Source organism: Thermochaetoides thermophila, assembly GCF_000221225.1.
Source record: "Thermochaetoides thermophila DSM 1495 unplaced genomic scaffold scf7180000011815, whole genome shotgun sequence".
Lineage (NCBI taxonomy): Eukaryota > Fungi > Ascomycota > Sordariomycetes > Sordariales > Chaetomiaceae > Thermochaetoides > Thermochaetoides thermophila.
In genome coordinates, this window is record NW_006383031.1 from 432,660 (window position 1) to 450,931 (window position 18,272).

Consider the following 18,272-nt stretch of genomic DNA (forward strand, 5'->3'; position numbering starts at 1 on the left):
AATACATATAGTGACCGAGAGCGGTCACCATCCAAAATATCACTAGACTCCGAACCGAACATTCATATATACACTCTGAGTACAACACCACCTGGCAAATACGGACCATATAATGAAATCGCACATATACGACTTGATATAATTAGTTGGAATCCTTTTAACAAGTGGGGGAAAGCTGTTTTAAGACAAACCAGTAATTATTGGCTTAACGTGACGATCAAACAGGCCTCCTGAGATGGGTTCAAGAGGTACCAGGCCGCTGGACCTGAGAGACAAGGGTTCTCACGCAGCTGATTGATAGCTGCGGTCATCAGTGAGTAGATAACCGTTTGTATTACTGACTGGAGAAATTCTTCGGCCAGGTGACCCTACCCTACCTGGAAACTATATACATCCTATATACTTTTGTGACTTCCTTCGCTCCCCCCCCCCCCCTCAATGGCATAGTCTGTTGAGGGTCAATTTCTTAGGGTGTTGAAGGATCAATGCCTCTTGACATCGAGGAACGCTTCCTGGTTTCGATTGGCCATGGCACCTTTTGCTCTAATTAATTGGCTGCACGGGACCCACTCTTTCAGATCGAGCCCTTGTTGGCCATGACACTTAATAGAGCTACTTAAAAATAAACCCTAACCCTAGTATTAGTATCACTTGCAGATAATACCCAGCAGCCAATAAAGCCTAACCCTGGTCCAGGACTAAAGGAATGAGTACTCACGACAGGAAAGTTGCCCGAACAAACGCGTAAGAAGCCGTTGACACTGACAAATAACTATGTTAAGTAAGGTACAAAGTTCGTATTGACATTTCACCCAGCGCCGCTCCGTTTCAAAGAAAGCTTTTTTTACCAGCTGGGTCATGATTCGAAGACGATCTGAAAAGTACCAAAATGCCCAGAGTTCGATCTTAGCTACGAAGAGAGTGTTGAATATAAACCATGCCATTATCCATCCCCGCTGGGCGGCAGTGTTTTTCCTAGTAGAAGCTGGCTTATGGGTCCATTGATGGTCTAACAGATTACCAACATGGCAAGTGATAGGATAACTTGACTTCCAGCCGGCCCAAATCATGTGAATTTGGCTATTTTGCTGTAAAACATGCTCTTTGGAAAGTTTGATTCTCTCTTGAAGTGGTTGCAGCTTGGACCATTAATGATTTTATAGGGCGGCCGATCCAGCAATTCGATCCCCCTGAGAGTAATCATCTCCTTCGGCATCCCTTTAGTTCCACTGAATGAGATGCTATCTAACCCTCCTGGGTGTGCTTGATCACCATTGGAATTCGATTCCCGCTTCACTTTCCAGCGGGCAACAGCGAGATGAGCTAAATAACTTTCCCGCGTAAAGTTTTCATACATTTCCCAGGAATTATCGAACCACGTTGGCTTCTCTAAAAAATTCCACTCTTGCTGGATAAAATAGCCAACTATGCCGTTTTAAAAAATGGAAACCGGCGTTTAGCTTCGACTGTGTTGCGAGTCAGGAGACAATGTCGAATACTCAACATAACACTGATATTAGATACTAATATTTGAGGTTGCAATGCTGAGGGAATCAAGTCAAAATATTCCTTTCAAGTTAGAAACTATAAACTATTTAGACCAATCAACTACAAGTCGAAGGAACTCCTGTGCCGCGTCAGCGGCTAATGGAGGGCAGCTATGCCTAAGCTAACTGTTGCCGCGGGGGGGGTTGGATTTGAGGTGGTTAATGAACCGTTTAGGGAAGCAGATGACAAGGTTGCGCGCTAGGTAGGGTATTGCAAGAGTTGACGCGCGCCAACACTGCAGCCAGGTATAGCGCCTCATAAGCCTTCAGGAACTTGCATGGAGAGGCCTTCGGACAATCAAGTAGATGTTCTATGTGTCATGATAATGACAAAACCGCACAGTCAACAAAAGTTTTGAGCTGCAGTGAGATTTGTGATAAAAGGGCAGTTGAAGAAAGTTAAGGAAACTGTTCCATTTAAGCGCTGACCTTGATTATTCAACAGCTCATTTTTTTGGCCATTTATAGGACAATTATAGTGCATTTGAGTGCTGCGGAACATACCAAGACTGGTGGACATTAGATGGGCGCTTACCCAATTGCTAGTCAACTGGTCGTTTCTGCAGGCCCGACGAGTAACTAGTGCACCTTCTCTGGAAAACTTGAGCTCGAGTCAGACTAAATTTAGGAGTAAGGCAACAGCCGAGGAGATGCTTTCTTGACGGGACAATGACTCGCCGCATTCAACGTCCGCACTTGCGTTATCTCGAGGACCTAATCTTCTCGTATAGTACATCATTAGATTCATCATGGATCCGGCCTGTCCTGGGCCTCTATCGTACATCTGTCATTGATGAATCTAGAAGAGTGGTAAATGTAGAGAGGTAGGTAGTATTACAGTCATAAACCCACAACATCATGGCAACCATCCAACCCCCAACCCAGAACCGATTCCCGTCTTCCCCATCCCGATTTGTCTACATAAATGTAGATACTACTCATACAGCGTCCGCCAAGATCATTTAGGCATCAACAAACTTCTTGACATTGTTGAGCCAGTCAACATATTCGCGTTGCTCCTTGATGTCCATGTAGTCGGGGACAAACATGGCCAGATCCTGGGAGATGCCACGCTCCTCCAGGTAGCGCTCCATGAGGATCTGCAGGTCCTCGTCGAGGTTGCCGAACGGAGGACCGGGGTAGGCGTCCTGAGCGGCGTGGACGGCCTCGGGGCTGGCGCTGTGGGCCAGCTTGGCGTCCTTGTAGTAGTACAGGTTCTCGACGACGATGGCGCCATCCTGAGCGAGAGCCTCGATGTTAAGGGCGCCCTTGCCAGCCTTCTCAATGACGATGTTCAGGCGGCAGGGGATCGAAGCCTGGTCGAGGTCGGCCTCCAGGCTCTCGTTGGCCTCATTGGCGTTGTCCTGGGAGCTGCGACCCTGGTCAAGGTCAAGATCATCCTCCATAGCCGAGTCGTCGAACAGCTCGGGCTCGTAGTTGTGCAGGTCAGCGATAGAGAAAGAGACGGTGATCCTGGAGGTAAGTTAGCCTTCCACATGCCAAATTTCAAACTGGCGCAAAACTCACTTCTCGTTGCCATAAGTGCGCTTCAGGTGAACCCACTCCTGGCCGGGCTCATCAACGAGCTCCCACGGGCCGTTCTGGAGAAACTCAGAGACGCTGGCAGGCTCAGGCTGGTCATCTTTGACCTGGTCCTCGAACTGGATCTCGCTAGCCAGCTTGGCCGACAGCTCCTCGTCCACCTCACCGCCCTTCCGCGCGCGGAGGGCAGACGTCGAGAAGGCAGAAGCGATCTGAGGGGTGCGGAGGACCGGGCTGGCCTGGGTGCGGAGAATGCTGGCGCTCATGCGAGGGAAGCGGGACATGGAGGTGGCCGAAATGCGGGCCAGCGCGCGGGGAGCGGTCCTCGCGATCGAGCGAAGGGACATCATTTTGATTAGGCGGTAATTAAAGGTGGTGGGAAGTAAGGAGAGGGCGACGGAGAGGTTCTGTCAAGAAAGGGATTGATGAGTTGGGACGAGGAAGTTTGGAGGCTTGAGCTTCCAAGGTTATCGCTGGGTTTGACATCAAAGCCGCGAGAAAAAATCGAGCGCACGGGCCATCGCAGGTGTTGGCCGTTGTGGTACGATAAGATAAGATAAGAAGAGATAAGCGATCGATGACGTAAGCGCTCGCTGCGCAGCTTCAACGGCGCGACTGACACAACATTTAAAAGGCAAGTTGAATGATTAAGAAACTCAGGTTAAGAAACTCTGTTTTAATAGATGAAATAGATTGGCTGCCGAAAAGATGAACCGATTTTGCATTAACCCCTTGAGGCCATAGGCAACCAGGTTACCGTCCCACCAAGAACACCAATAAACCAGACAACGGAAACAACCCCAACGCCTGTTCATCTCATTAACCCCGCCATTTCATATTTTCGGTATGAGCTATCATCTCCTCCAGCCCAAAGATCCAGAGCCCAGGTGAGCCGCCCCCTTGACACCCACGCCTGGCCACGAGGTATATGAGTATAGAGCCCTTGAAGCCAATGCTCTGCTCTTCCCTCTTCGTAAGCGCTCAAACTCCCGACTTCGTTCATGGCATGCCCAGCAGTTCCTTGTGGTAGCATCTCGCAGACATGAAACCCCTCCAGCACAGCTGCCAAAGATGCCACTTGCCCGTGCGGCTGGGCAGAGTTGTTCCGATATGAGGACGGTGTCTTCTTGTCGGCAAGGAGGACAGATGCGGATGTGGGTTGTGTAGGTACACATGACGGCAGTAAAACCAGGTGTGCTTGGCAAGAGATACTAAGTGAGACCGTAAGAGACGGATTGCAGTGGCTTGACGAAGGTATGCGGTCGTTCAACCGTCAATATCTGGGCTGTGAGAAGTGAAGATGAAAGAGATTTGATCAGATGGCTTGAAGTTCTAGGTCGATTGTGCTGGGAAAGGCATGAGCTTCTCTGAACAGGTTCGAGAAATGCAGATCGTTTAAGCGAATGACAGGCCGCCTTGAATATATGGATCCAAAGGTGGACGGATGGTGAAGTCTGACAAAACGGAAAATGTAGAGTGTTTGCTTCCAACCACTTCCGCTAAGCCCAGACAACAAAAAGAGTGAAAAGCAAAAGAGACAGGGACGGCAACGCCAACTCAACATAGCGGCCATTATATTCTCCTCGCGATTCACCCTCGGCTTTCCGTCCATCTTGAACCGATCAAGCACGATTTGCGGGCCGCGTCACACTCCTTAAGCCAAACTTCATCCTCGACCGGTCGTACTCCAGGCTCCAATCCCCCATTTGTGGGAAGAAGATAAGCAGAAACACCTCTCTTGTGCTCCTTCGTCCCGACCACACGGATATGGCGCCGTCTCTTCCGTGCATTCAAAGCAGCATCGCCGTTGCACTGCGGCAGACAAGCATGTGGTGGGCTCTTCGAGTCCTGTTATCGGTTCTTCGGGCCAACCATGCCGAGCTCAACGTTCAAATGCCTACCGCAAAGCCAAGAGCAGCGTTGTGGTGCCGTTAGAACAATGACAGGGACGCACAAGGCTTGCTTCCTAAGTGCAAGCACCCGTCCCCCTCCTTATGCATGGGGCTGATGGTAGATGCCATCCACACAAACGAAAAGAAAGAATGCATAAAAATAAATGCAGGCAATCGCTTGGGTGGCAGACAAAACGGTGATAGTAATAGAATTAAAACTCGTATTTAGGTCTAGGACTGACTCGTAATCGGCGGAGATAGGAGTTACGTTGCCTTGTCCCAGGAGGGGGGAAACTGCCAAGGATGACAAGAGATTCCAAGAGATCCGATCGCCAAGAATCAGGCTGCTCGGTCCGTGGGCATCAACCAGGGCTGCTTGTCGTCGCTCTCATGGTCGGGAGCACAGCGCTTACCACGCCCAATTGCAGCACTGCGACGTTCCGGTCTTCCTTGGGCTTCCTCGTAGGCTGTCAGGGCCTTGACGGCACTCCACGATTACCGTAGTACCCGGTGACACAACAGCTTGTTGGCAAGCAACTGACATGGGCATTGGAGAAACAAAGACACAGGCGCAGCAGCAGGCCTGGGTTACCCAGTATACGGTTACGCCTGGGATGGCGTGGCAGCGGGGCCTGCGGGGCTTGCATGGTTGCGGCAAGAGAAGAGCCCGTTTCAGAGACGCATGGTATAGCGTACTGAGAATCAGCGGCGAGAAATGTGCTTGAAAAGAGTTTCTTCAGACACCCGGATCATGCAGCCTGAGACGGCAGGCTGCAGAAAGGGGGAGTGCTCGCGACCAAAGAAAAGCTGTCAGGACACCGGAGAGGAAGTCGAGACACCGGAAGTACGACACGAATGTGCGCGCACACATCTGCCGTCAGAGCTGTTCGAGGCCCGACGGTGACGCGGAATGTCTCAGTCTGCTTGCTGTTAACGGCTGGCGTAGTGAAATCATGGTCGTGATTGCGTGGTCGGCATGGTGGACAGCGACACACACACATGAGGTGTGAGTGGGCCCTCATGGTAAGGGAAGAGCCACATCAGAGGGTCTGAGGAGGGAATTTGGCGGGCTTGACGGCCCCTGAGGCGGAGAGCCGGACCCAAGTGAGGTTCGTCAGATAGGACCAGTCGCCTCCCCACTTGTCCAGTAGGCTGACGGTCTCCGCATGACTTAGATCTGGCATATCTGGGCAGCTACTGTCAGTCAATGTAAGTTGGGAATCAGAAGGACAAGGCGTACAGAAGCCATCCTGATATTCTTTCTGAAGCTTCTCCATCTTCATCCGAAGGAGATCCTCCTTGGTGGTTGGTGGCCGCCCAGGACGACGCGCCTTCTTGAGCTCGTTATACTCCTCATCAAACTGATGCACATACCTGGATACACTGTCAGTTGGTTCATGCGGGTTACACCAGGCAGCTGGGTCACTTACTCCTTCACCTTAGCATGAATAGCTTCGGCCTCCATGGGCTTGAGCCCGGCGTCGCGGACTGCTTGCTGGAAAAATGAGGCACGGCGAACTTAAAGTCTGTCAGCAATGACTGTTAAAGGAAACAAATACTTGGTTAACTATCACTTACGCAAGGGTTGATCCCTCTTCTTCCTAGCCTCGGCCAGCTTTTCTAGACGCTCATCGCGCACCTGGGCCTTGTGCAGCTTGCGAGCATCACGGCTCTTCTCGTGAAGGGTGCTGAGATTCCCCTTCTTCTTCTTCGCAATTTCCTTTCGGGTCTTCTCGAATGTTTTCGGCATTTCGAAGGGCTCTGTTTGGCTGAATGTTGCTGTTGAAGCTGATAATGTCTGATGTCTAGGCGACCATAATTTTTTGACAGTAGAGAGATGTGGGGTAATTTTTCGTCCGATAAGCGCTGGTTGCCGTGGTAAAGTGTTTGCATGGGCCATGTCCTATTTTGCACACAATGTCGCCCTCTTTCCACGAATGGGTCCTAGCATAAATTTTGAAACTACTTCATGGACTGACTATTTAGATTCGTTGCAAAAGGTCTCCTACAGATTAATCGCTTAATCTTATTATCGACTTATCGAATTGGTTGAAGCTAGGAAAACAAAACCCCCGACCAAATGTAAACAATGACTTTGTTAGGGGTACATCGATACCGTAATCGGTACAGTATGTCATACCGTCTTTTGGCTCCCGCGCCGTTAAAACCCACAAACGACGGGCTTTTATTCGCTGAAGAGGGAACTTCAGCGCTAACCCTTCAGCCCCGCACTGGGCTGAACAACACTGTGGGTCGTCGCGGGGGTAACGCGGGCTCGCAACGTTCTTTACGACGCGGACCCGTGACGCGCTTTCCCTGCCAACGTTCCAGGGTCTGGCTGTGGTGGTGCCTGGCCCCAAATTGGGGAGACCTCCACTGCATGCCAGGAAGGCATTGTGCGTTGTTGCGCACTCTATTCAGGCGCAAACTAAAGCACTGGATCCATCCATCCTTCCCTTGCCTCACCCCCCCGGCAACCGTAGTCCGGGTCTCTATTGAAGCCGACCAGTTTTTCCCTCTCTTCCGCCATTGTGCGAGCGCAACCAGTCCAGCGGCTTTCACATCGCTTGCTGTTTCGTATTCTTCGCCTCATAGCGTTGTCGACGCGCACCTCGGCCCGTGCCAAACACGCCGACATCTGATCCGCACAGCCGCGTTAAATCATCTTAAGTATCACGGATTGTGTATATCTTTGTCTTCAACGCCTGGTACCGGCCAAACCTTTACTCGCAGCCCACACCGACCAGCACACAACCAGTAACCAGCCGCTTCGGAGACTCATGGCCTCGGCCTCTGCGTGAGAGAGCTTCGCTTTCACCGTCGAAGCTTTTATCCCCAGCCGTCATTCTTTTGACACAGACCTTCTTTTTGATCAACTCACCAGCGGTCTGTCGTGAACAGTATCCAGGATGGGCATTCAAGGTACCTTTATGCTCAAACCTCGCTCTCATTCATGACCGCCGTTTCTGACCCAACAACTCTGCAGGCCTTCTCCCGCTACTCAAGTCCATCCAGCGCCCAACTGAACTCAAGAGATATGCTGGCGAAACTCTGGGCGTCGACGGCTACGGCTGGCTTCACCGTGGTGCTGTCGCCTGTGCTATAGAGCTGGCACAGGGCAAGCCGACCCGAAAGTAAGTTTGGTAAGCCATTATGCTGTCTAATTAGCCGCTAACTTCGTTGATAGATATGTTGACTTCGCCATGCACCGAGTCAAAATGTTCAGGTATTTTGGCGTCACCCCGTACATCGTGTTCGATGGTGATTTCCTCCCGAGCAAGGCAAAAACGGAAGAATCCAGGAAGAAGCGCCGTGAGGAGGCGAAGAAGGTCGGTCTTGAGCTTCTCCGTGCCGGAAAGCCATCTTTGGCCTTCAACGAGCTCCAGAAGGCCATCGACGTTACTCCCGAAATGGCGCGCCACCTCATCGAAGAACTCAAGAAAGAGGACGTCCCCTATGTCGTTGCGCCATACGAAGCCGATGCTCAACTTGTGTACCTGGAGCGTAAGGGCATCATCAGCGGCATCGTGTCCGAAGATTCGGATCTTTTGGTGTTCGGCGCGAAGCGTCTTTTGACCAAGCTGGACCAGCATGGCCAGTGCGTCGAGATCAACCGCAAGGACTTCTGCTTGGTCCGCGAAATTTCCCTCACCGGCTGGACCGACAGCGAGTTTCGACATATGGCCATTTTTAGCGGCTGCGACTACCTGGAAGGCCTGAGCAATATTGGCCTGAAGACCGCGTACCGCTTGATTCGCAAGCACAAGACGCCCGATCGCATCGTCAAGATGCTGCGCTTCGATGGCAAATACCAGGTCCCGCAGAACTATCTAGAGGAGTTCAAGCAGGCCGAACTCACCTTCCTGCACCAGCGCGTGTTCTGTCCCGAAAAGAAAGACATCGTTTTTCTGACCGAACCCGATCCTTCGCTCAACATCGATGAGATGCCCTACATCGGAGCGCCTATTGAGACGGAGTTGGCCCGAGCCATTGCTGTGGGCGATGTCAACCCGATCACGAAGCAGCGCATTCTGGTTCCTCTCTCGCCACAGAAGCGGACGATTAGCCAAGCGTTGGCTCCGGCTAGCGCACCTAGGACCCTTGGGAAGCCCATCGACCAGTATTTTAAGGAGCGTGCAGACTATCGTCGGATTCCATTGGGAGAGATGGACCCGAACTGCTTCCAAGTGGACCCTAACCGCGAGCCCACTGATGTCCCCCGTCCTATCGTCTTTCCGCTCCCCAGGCCTTACGTGGAGGGCGCCGAGGAACCGGCGTCTCCAACAACCCGGAACTATGTCAATGCCGGTCGTACACTCCGTCGGCGCAGCGAGCCGATCTCGAAGCTTCTCGACCGGATGGATCCCGAATCTTCGCATCGCCGGCAGACTGTTGGCCCTAGCTTCCAGGTGTATCGCGATCCCACGGCCTCCACTACGCCGCCAAAGAAGGCGCGGTTATGTGAGGAGGTTGAGCTGCCCGAGGACAGAAGTGCGACGACACTGGAGAAGAGCAAGTTCTTCCCTTCAAAGAAAGAGAAGCAGCCTGCCCAACCAAAAGATGACTTCATTCTGCGGTCCGATGATTCTTTCGAGGAGGCTCTCAGAACCCTTCCTGAACACGACGCGGGGGATCCCAAAGAGAAGCCGGCGGCCAAGGAGATAGCCATTTTCGAAGAACAGCCCCCTTCCAAAAAGGACCTGGCTTCAGCGTTGGAGAGCCAAGAACAGACCGTCGATGATGCTATCTTGATGCCTGCTTCATCTCCGATCCAGCAACGCGCCGCGCAAGACTCGCAGGACTCTCAAGCCTCGGCCACGCCCCTTGCCGACGCACTGCGAAGCTTCTCATACGAAGCAGGCCGGCCTCAAACTCGTATTGTCCGTGGTCTGCCCACACCTGCATCCAGCATGCCTTCAGGGACTCCGAAGATCGCCAGCCCAACCAGCTCACAGACTCCCCTGCCGACTCCTCTTCAGCGGATAGGCGCCCGTGCTCTGCAGCGCAGCAAGCCCTCCAAACCTCCTGTGCCCCTTAGGAAGCCTGTGTCCAACAACAGCACTGACAACCTCGTCAACCCGGCCATGATTCCCCTCCCGAGAGTGGATCTGGCGGAGATTGAAGCGCTTAACAGGCCCCTGGGCAGCGAGGACCAGCTTCTTATTCCGGCAAGCGATGATGAAGACGATGGCGATAAGAGGCCTACGGCTGTGCCATCCGCTCGGCGTCTCGACCTGTCCCGGTTTCGGTATTGTTGAATGGCCGCGGTTATCTCACGCCAAAACCCAGTTCTATGGTTCCGTCGGGCTGCTGGCTGTTGTCAATTTTGTGATGGCAGGGAAACAGCAAAATATTTAGAGCATTATACCCCGGAGCATATGGTATGACTGGTAGAGTTCTTGGTAATGGGACTCATCTTATTTCATGGATTCGGTTAACCATGGGCGTTTAGGTTGTGGCTTAGTGGATGGTCATGTGAAGGGCTTATTCGACCATGGTCATAGTTGCTGGGCTATGTTTAAGCAAGGTATCATATGGGCGTTTGGGGCCAATCAACGGGTTGTTTGTCATTGTGGCATTAGGTCTCTTAACACGGAAAGAAAAGATGGACAAGTACCACAGCATTAGGCTTGAGGATAGGAATCTCATGTAGATTAGGTAGCAAACAAGACAATACCAGTTGGTTCTAAGTATTCAGTGCGGTTGATGGCAGCCCGGGATCGGGCCTCATTCACACATTGACTTATCCAAGCGACCTCCCCGAGTCCATTCACCGCCCGGCAGAATCACTTTGCGCTGCAATTCTTGGCATTGTGGGGCACTCAGTTGTTGTCTCCACCTACACCCAAAAATTCAGCGGCGATAAAATTCACCCACCTGCAGCTCCCACCTCAACATTTTCCTCGGAACGAGAGATCAAGAACGTCGTTGATCCGTGGTTGGTCGCCTTTCCAACAACGTGGAATGCGGGGATAATACCAGTCGCCCTCAAATTCCTTTCTTTTTGCCTATTTTTCCATTATAAGACGATTTCCAACACCCCACAGAGCAATCATGTCCGACGAGGATACATCACTGCAGGTATGGCGGTCGTCGCTCTGTTCGACTCACGTCGCCCATCGTCAATAGTGCGTGTGATGGCTGATTTTGTGCTTGTTTGATACAATAGGAGCGCCTGCGCGAGCATGCCCGGGCCTTTGATGGCCTTCTTTCGCTGATCCCCGCTAAGGTGTACTATGGCGACTCGAACAATGTATGTTATTGTCGTTCCTAGCACGGCGTGCCAACCGGGGCCGGATACACCTGAACTCCGCGTCGCCGGGGTGTGCAGACCCGCGATCTCGGGTTTCATGTGGCCGGACCCGCGCGCTCGAATCCATTGTTAGCTCCTCCTGCGTCCTCATTTGCTGATGCGTCAGTTACATGAATAGGATAATCAGTGGAAGAAGAAGAAACAGACCAAGGATGAGGCCAAGGCAGCCAAAAGGGGAAAGCTGGACCCAGACAGTGAGCTCAACCGCAGTGCTAAGGATGTGATGGATGAGCGCGCCCGCAATAAACGCAAGCTGCAGGAACTCGAGGCCGATGAAGCGTCCGCCAGTTCCGATCAGGACGACGATAGCAGCGATATCTCCATTCCCGGAATCATCAAAGAGAAGCCTGGTGAAGGCTTGAAGAAGAAGAAGCCTAAGCTGGCCGAGGATGCTGAGGAAGAGGAGGAACCTGAGAAACCCGCTGCCGACAATACTACTAAAGAGGAGCATGAAGCTCCCAAACAGCCGCTCAGCAAGAAGCAGCAGGCTAAGGAGGAGAAGAAGGCACTGAAGAAGCAGCGCAAAGAGGAAGCTAAGAAGCAGAAGGAAGAGGAGGCCAAGGCCACCACCCCCAGTACTACCGACAAGGCTGAAAAACCGAAGCAGGATACGGTCGAGAAGACCCTGAAGAAGGAACAGAAGAAGAAGCCTAGGCCTGCCGAGGATGAAGCCGAGAGCGACAGCGAGGGCGAGGAGCCCACAGGCAAACAGCCCGTCAAGTCGGTCGAGGCAGCCGAGAGCGATAGCGAGGACGATATGGCACCCATCGATGTTTCCGGCCTTGACTACAAAGACGAATCAGCCGACTCTTCCCAAGAATCTGCCACTAATTCAGTGTTTGATGGCAAGATCACCTCTACTGAACCCGCTAGCACTACGACCTCGATGTCCTCTGCTGTTCCCCCCTCCGAGAAGCCCAAGTACCTGAAGATCCCCGCTGATACTTCTGCCCTGCGTGCTCGCCTCGAGGCGAAGCTCGCCGCTCTGCGCGCAGCCCGCAAGGCTGACGATCCTGAAGGCAAGCCGATCCGCACCAGGCAAGAGCTGATTGAAGCTCGCCGGCAAAAGCAGGCCGAGCGCAAGGCGCGTAAGAAGGAACTGCGCCGACTCGCCAAAGAGCAGGAGGAGCGCAAGCGTGAGGAGGCCCTGGCCAGCGCTCGCAACTCTCCAGGTCTCAGCCCGCTCCTGGGTAAGGAGGAGATCGACCCCGGTGAGACCCATTTCGCCTTCGGCCGGGTAAACTTCAACGACGGCACCCAACTGTCTCATGACCTCACCTACGCCAAGAGTGCCGACAGCGAGAAGAAGAAGAAAGGCCCGTCGGATCCTAAGTCGGCTCTGATGCAGCTCGAGGCGAAGAAGAAGCGCCTGGAGGCTCTGCCGGAAGAGAAGCGCAAGGAGATCGAGGAGAAGGAGCAGTGGCTGGCAGCGCGCCGCCGTGCCGAGGGTATCAAAGTGCACGACGACGAGTCGCTGCTCAAGAAAGCGCTCAAGCGCAAGGAGGCTCGTAAGAAGAAGTCTGAGCGGGAGTGGAAGGAACGTATTAAGGCCGTGGAGCAGTCCAAGCAGGAGCGCCAGCGCAAGCGCGAGGAGAACATCCGCAAGCGCCGCGAGGAGAAGCTCGCCCGTAAGGCGGGCAAGGGCAAGCTTAAGGGCGTTCAGACAAAGAAGAAGAACCGGCCTGGCTTTGAGGGCGGGTTTGGTGGCGGGAAGAAATGAATTCAAGTGAATTAATTTGAGAGGGAGGTGAGGAAGGGGGCGGGGGCGTGACGGTCTTTAGGGATTGTGTCTTCGCGGTGTTTTCTTCTGATCATCTGGTGCCTGGCGTTTATGATTTGATACCGATGAGAGAACGGTATATTTGGTGGGGAGGGGCTGTGTTTTCTTTTGTAATGTGTTAGGGGCATATGATGGCTGCATGTTCTCACATCTGGGAGTTAGGCGGGTAGGTAGGGGAAAAAAATGACATTGCTTGTTTTTAGAAGATCTACATTGAGCATATCCGTTTTGCTCGTGTTGTGAACCTACCTCGTGTCACCTCAAGTGGCTTGACACAGAAACACCAGGATAACTGAATCTTTGGGACGCTTGATATTGAAGTAAACATGATTAAATTGAAAAAAAAACCAATCACCAACAGCAACAAAGAGTCAAAAGAAGAAGCCCGTTTTGCTCCGTTTTGCCCACGACTGACAACCATGGCCAAAGGAAAATAAAAGAAAAAAAGAGACTGCGTCCACTTAAGCCTACACCTTACTGAAAGTAAGCCCACAGCCGAACTGAACCTGACATCCTGAATCCGTCCAGTGCACCGTTGGTTGTACTGAACCCGGCCTAGTTGACCATCCCACCCCGTTCGTTTGGACATTTGCATGTCCACGCTTCCAGGTGTGACCTAAACCTGGGCGGGTAGACGCTGCCCTCCTTGTCTATCGTATCTGTCTGTTTCGCCTTGTTAATGAGTTGTATTGCGGTATTACCGGCTGAATAGCCTGCAGTCGCATCTCCCGGCCGTGATGGCCCTCTATCCCCCAATCCCTAAATAGGGATAAACCCGAGACATGCCATCACCCATGCCTACCAAGTCCTTAAGTATGCATTCTCGATACCAAAACCAATTCTATTAAGGCATATGACAGTCATGCCTGATATCCTAGTCCGGATGGGTGAAATGGCGCATGCAGGGAGAGACTATAAGGAAGGACCAAAGACCGGGAGACAGACGAACAGCAGGTGAAGAAAAGAGAACGGGGGTATCGCCTGAAGATAGAAAAAAAGGTCGGATAGGGAGGGAGGGCAGTTTCTTTTGTTCACCAGTGCATCGCCTTCCACAACGACTCGGAGCCGGCTCCCCCTCAGAGCAGCGAGTCGAGGCGGGTGAAGACAGCGAGGCAGGCGGCAACGACCTCCAGCTGGAGTTCCCTCTCGGGGTACTTGTTGACTTCCTGTAGGATGGTCAGGACGGGATAGTTCGCCAGCGGGGGATGGGGAAAAAAAAACGCACCTCAGCAATCACCTGTGGGAGGTTCTCCCCGATCTCATTATGCACAGCCTTCCGGCCAAATGGCCACTGGCTGTAATCCGCAAGCAGCTCATCGGTCTGGTTGAAGGCGCGCTCGCGAGCCTCGTGGCCGAGCGTGGACAGAGCGTTCTCGAGCACGTTGGCCGCGTACGCGGCGCACACCATGGCGACGGTGCGCAGGTAGCGGAACTCGAGGCCCTCGGGCAGCCACTGTGATGGGTTCAGCACGACGGTGCGCTGCGTCAGCACGTTGCGCACGCGCCGGCGGATGTCCTCCTTCGCGCCGGTATCGACGACGGGGTGTGTGGCCATATCGAAGAGCAGGAAGTTGCGCTTCTCGGTACGCAGAATGCCCTTGTCAACAAGGCCCTTGGCCAGGCGCTCGCGTACTTGCTTGAGCTGGTAGCCAATCTTCATGAGGTTCCATGTTTCACCTGTGAAGGAGTATGTTTAGTCGATCAATCGCAAAGGTGGCACGGGATCAAGGGGGATGTACCGCTCATGAGGTCGATCCAGTTGCTCACGCTCATCTTTTCGCTCGTCTTCATCATTTTGAGGGCCTCATCCAGCAGCACTTCGCCGGTGAGGGTGTCATCGATAACCTCGATGATGCGATCGGGCAGGGGGAAACTACGGCGCGAGGGGTTCTTCTGCATGGCTATACGGCCACGGAAGGCCAGCTCGAGGACAATGCAGCCGCGCAGCGCGTATGAAATATTGTCATTCCAGAAAGAGAGATAGCCCTGCACGCGTCAGTATCGTTCTCTAGTTCAGACGCAAAGGTAGAACAGGACAGAAACACACCTGCTTATCCTTCAGCCCCAGCAGCAGCACCTCCTCCATGAGGGTAAGCTTGGGCTGCTTGCTGCGTTCAGCGCTCTCGCTGATGTCGTGGGGGTCATAGGCGATGCGATGCCCACTCTCGCCGTTCTCGTAGCTCGTAATCGGCGGCCCAATGGACGGGGTGGCGCGCCGTTCCTCATCCGCGCCCGATCCTGCCCCTGACCCCGCGCCGCCGCCCCCTGCTCCCCTGCGCCGCGTCAGGCCGGACGTTGTGGTCGTCGCCATTAGATCTGCTTGTTATAATCGTCTAAGCTAGAGTCGTTCGGGTTCTGTTTCGAGCGTGCACGCTGCCGTGGTCCTCGGTGTTGAAGATGGGCTGTGCAGCCGGAGGACCGTAACGGAAGGCGGTGAGTGGGTCTTGGATCGTCTCGCTCGTTTCAGACGGTCCGCGGTCCGCAGCGATGTCAATCAAGCGATGGTGAGAATGCTGACGATGATGGAGGACGCCGGTGCGGCCGGTCGTGCAAGGTTGCCTGTCCTGTGCGAGGGTTTGTCTCGGTGTCCCGGCGTCGGTAGGCTGGTGAGCTGAGAGAGCCTGAGGCTAGATTTCAAGATTTGGGGGTTAACTGGTTGCAGATGCTTGGCGGAGTGGCAGCCCGACAACCTAGCAACCTGGAACCTGGGAACCGAGAAGGGGAACACGGGCGACAACAATTCCCAACAAAGGAATGCCCTTCGCGATGACGATGCTGGGCGATATGCAGCTGGCCTATAGAAATGACCACAGATAGTGAGATATGAATGACCGCGATGTGGGGTCGGCTTTGTGTGATCCCAGAGGATGAAAGCCGCCGTGTCGGGTGCCGTCGTGGAGTAGGTGGTGGTCTTTTTTTTGTCTGACCTTTATTTTTTTGTTGCTTCTCCTTTTTGCAGCTCGGCCAGCCTGTCAGATCTGCAACCTCGAGTTCGCATATTGCGGGCCTGATTGCGTGGCACCCCTAACCCTTAAGCTGAATCAGGTGCATCCCTAACCCTTGATTCTCCAGACCACCCAGGTCAACAGCGCGGAAATGTTCAACCTTATGTTCTGCCAGTGTGTTGAAGTCCTCATTTGGATGCATGCTACGTGAACGTGAAGTTGAATGCTAGTCTGATATAACCTATCTCCCTGTCTATATGCTCAATATCCCAAGCCCATATCCCGACGTCTATGCGTGTACTCCCCCTGAACCTGTCTTACACCAAGATCATCCGTGGATCCTCTCCCTCACATTCTTCATCCCGCCGTTGAGCCGTATATGCCTCCCCTTAAGGAAAACCAAGGATCCCACATGTACACACATGTACACAAATCATTAAATCACAAAACACCGAGAAAACGGAATTTTCTCTCACCTAACGCCCGTCTCCAAACACCTTAAAGAACCCCCTCCAGACTCCACTCCCCCCTCTGGGCCCGCCTCAACACTTCCCTGCCTTTCTCGGTAAGTGTCGGCTTGCCCGCCGGGTGAGTAGCCTGTTCGAAAAAGACGGGCTTCCAGACCTCACCCTTGCGATCACGCTCACGAGCCTTTTCCCTCTGCTGCTCCTCCAGCTCTTGCTTGAGAGCGGTCGCCTTCGAATACTGTTTCGCTAGGATGGCCTTCGTCACCTCGCCCCAAAGACGTAGCGACTCGTTGGGCAGCATCTGATCGGCCGGCGGCAGGGTCTTTTGGGCGACGGCCAGGGGGCCAAGGTCGACAATAGTAATTTGTTCTTCTGGGGGGTGGTCGGACTATGATAGGGTTAGTCGCTGGATGCATTACCTATAAAAAATTGTGACTCACAATGGGCTTAGGGCCAAGGGTGAAGACAATCTTCTCCTTCCAAGCACCGCCAAGCCGGACCAGGATATCCTCCTCGGGCACATCGCTGATCTTCTCCTTGTCGTCGTTCTCAGGGTCGTAGCGGAAGATGATGCCTTCCACCTTGTTGGTGCTTCGTCCGAGCCAGCCCTCATCGTAGTAGTACAGGATCGCCTTCAGCTTGGTCTCCGGGCAAGTGATATAGGCCATGTCGCTAACCGTGACACCCAAAGAACCCCTGAGGATACCACCAAGATGCGCCGGAGGATGCTTCAGCTGATACGTCTCATGGTTGCGACGCTCGACTGTGATGAAGATGCCCAGGTTGTGCTCACCTGGCATGACCTTGATAGAGGTACCAGTAAACTTGGCCGAGATCTGATCGAAACCCTTCGCATGCAGGCCTTTCTCAGGGCAGTCGATGTAAAAGGCACTGACCGGCGGATGATGCGATGTCTGCTCCGTCAAGTACGAAATGCGCACTGGCTTCTTCGGGTTAGGAGGTGTCTGCGAGATGGACACGCTGGAGGAGGAACCGGAGTTAGTTGAGCCCAGGCCCGTATTGGGGACCGTAACCTCAACAGACCTCGCGCTGGAGCTGCTACTGCTCGGCACATTGCCATTCCCCCGGAGCGCCCGCGTATCGATCAGAGGCGCATCGTCTTCCGTCTCCCAGTTACACCTAAAGAACTCGCCCAGGCACGAATTATACGGCTTACAGGGCTTGCCCTTGACGTACTTCAAGTCCTTGGTAAACCAGAATCGCAAGACTTCCAGCATGCGATCGACCGGATCGTCCGCGGTGCCAATGGCGACGAAGGCATTGGGGGCATCGAGATAGTTCCAATATTCCAGATTGGGGGTTGGCTCGAGGAGCTGCGAGGGAAGCGAAAAGCGAACTGAAGCAAGGTCCGACACACCGATGAACCTGCGGAGGTACTATTAGCCAAACAGTTCGGGGTACTACCTGACACTCGGGAATAGGACGATCGACTCACTTCCTCAAAATGCTGAGAAAAGTTTTGAAGCGGCCGGCCTCAGTCTGGTGCTCCTCATTTTCGTCATCGGCCACCCTGGCGGGCTGCGGCTGTGAGCCCCACGACCACATTGTTAAGACTATGTCCTGGTGAATGTCCTCGGTATACCTATCTTGGTGGTCGCCGCCGGTAAGAAGCCGTGAAATGCAGCAGGAGTCAGCAAGCCCGACAAAAGTATATACCACCAGTAGAGAAGAAGGGGCGCCAAAACAAACACCAACCGCCCCTTCAGAACAAATCTGACGTTTCTAGCGCAAAACAAAGCTTGGGATGAGATTGTCAGCGTCGGCT

General features: G+C 53.3%; 6 protein-coding genes across 6 annotated transcripts; 2 read left to right on the top strand and 4 right to left on the bottom strand.

Annotated features, from left to right (window-relative positions):
• Positions 1-2,509: 2,509 nt before the first annotated feature.
• CTHT_0017340 (uncharacterized protein) lies at positions 2,510-3,439 on the bottom strand (the record flags this gene model as incomplete). The annotated part of the gene is made up of 2 exons (XM_006692173.1): positions 2,510-3,020; positions 3,075-3,439. The coding sequence occupies 2 exons, from the start codon at positions 3,437-3,439 to the stop codon at positions 2,510-2,512; spliced, it is 876 nt and encodes a 291-aa protein (XP_006692236.1).
• Positions 3,440-6,021: 2,582 nt separating this feature from the next.
• On the bottom strand, positions 6,022-6,731 carry CTHT_0017350 (uncharacterized protein; the record flags this gene model as incomplete). The annotated part of the gene is made up of 4 exons (XM_006692174.1): positions 6,022-6,167; positions 6,222-6,355; positions 6,412-6,499; positions 6,560-6,731. The coding sequence occupies 4 exons, from the start codon at positions 6,729-6,731 to the stop codon at positions 6,022-6,024; spliced, it is 540 nt and encodes a 179-aa protein (XP_006692237.1).
• Positions 6,732-7,890: 1,159 nt separating this feature from the next.
• CTHT_0017360 (5'->3' double-stranded DNA exonuclease-like protein) lies at positions 7,891-10,239 on the top strand (the record flags this gene model as incomplete). Its single annotated transcript, XM_006692175.1, has 3 exons — positions 7,891-7,903; positions 7,968-8,115; positions 8,169-10,239. 3 exons carry the CDS (start codon positions 7,891-7,893, stop codon positions 10,237-10,239), a joined length of 2,232 nt encoding a protein of 743 aa, XP_006692238.1.
• Positions 10,240-11,035: 796 nt separating this feature from the next.
• CTHT_0017370 (uncharacterized protein) lies at positions 11,036-13,014 on the top strand (the record flags this gene model as incomplete). Its single annotated transcript, XM_006692176.1, has 3 exons — positions 11,036-11,062; positions 11,151-11,234; positions 11,413-13,014. The coding sequence occupies 3 exons, from the start codon at positions 11,036-11,038 to the stop codon at positions 13,012-13,014; spliced, it is 1,713 nt and encodes a 570-aa protein (XP_006692239.1).
• Positions 13,015-14,150: 1,136 nt separating this feature from the next.
• Positions 14,151-15,385, bottom strand: CTHT_0017380 (putative vacuolar protein sorting-associated protein; the record flags this gene model as incomplete). The annotated part of the gene is made up of 4 exons (XM_006692177.1): positions 14,151-14,240; positions 14,300-14,751; positions 14,814-15,060; positions 15,122-15,385. 4 exons carry the CDS (start codon positions 15,383-15,385, stop codon positions 14,151-14,153), a joined length of 1,053 nt encoding a protein of 350 aa, XP_006692240.1.
• A 22-nt stretch (positions 15,386-15,407) lies between these two features.
• CTHT_0017390 (putative oxysterol binding protein) lies at positions 15,408-18,052 on the bottom strand (the record flags this gene model as incomplete). Its single annotated transcript, XM_006692178.1, has 4 exons — positions 15,408-15,701; positions 16,527-16,874; positions 16,927-17,872; positions 17,943-18,052. 4 exons carry the CDS (start codon positions 18,050-18,052, stop codon positions 15,408-15,410), a joined length of 1,698 nt encoding a protein of 565 aa, XP_006692241.1.
• Positions 18,053-18,272: the final 220 nt, after the last annotated feature.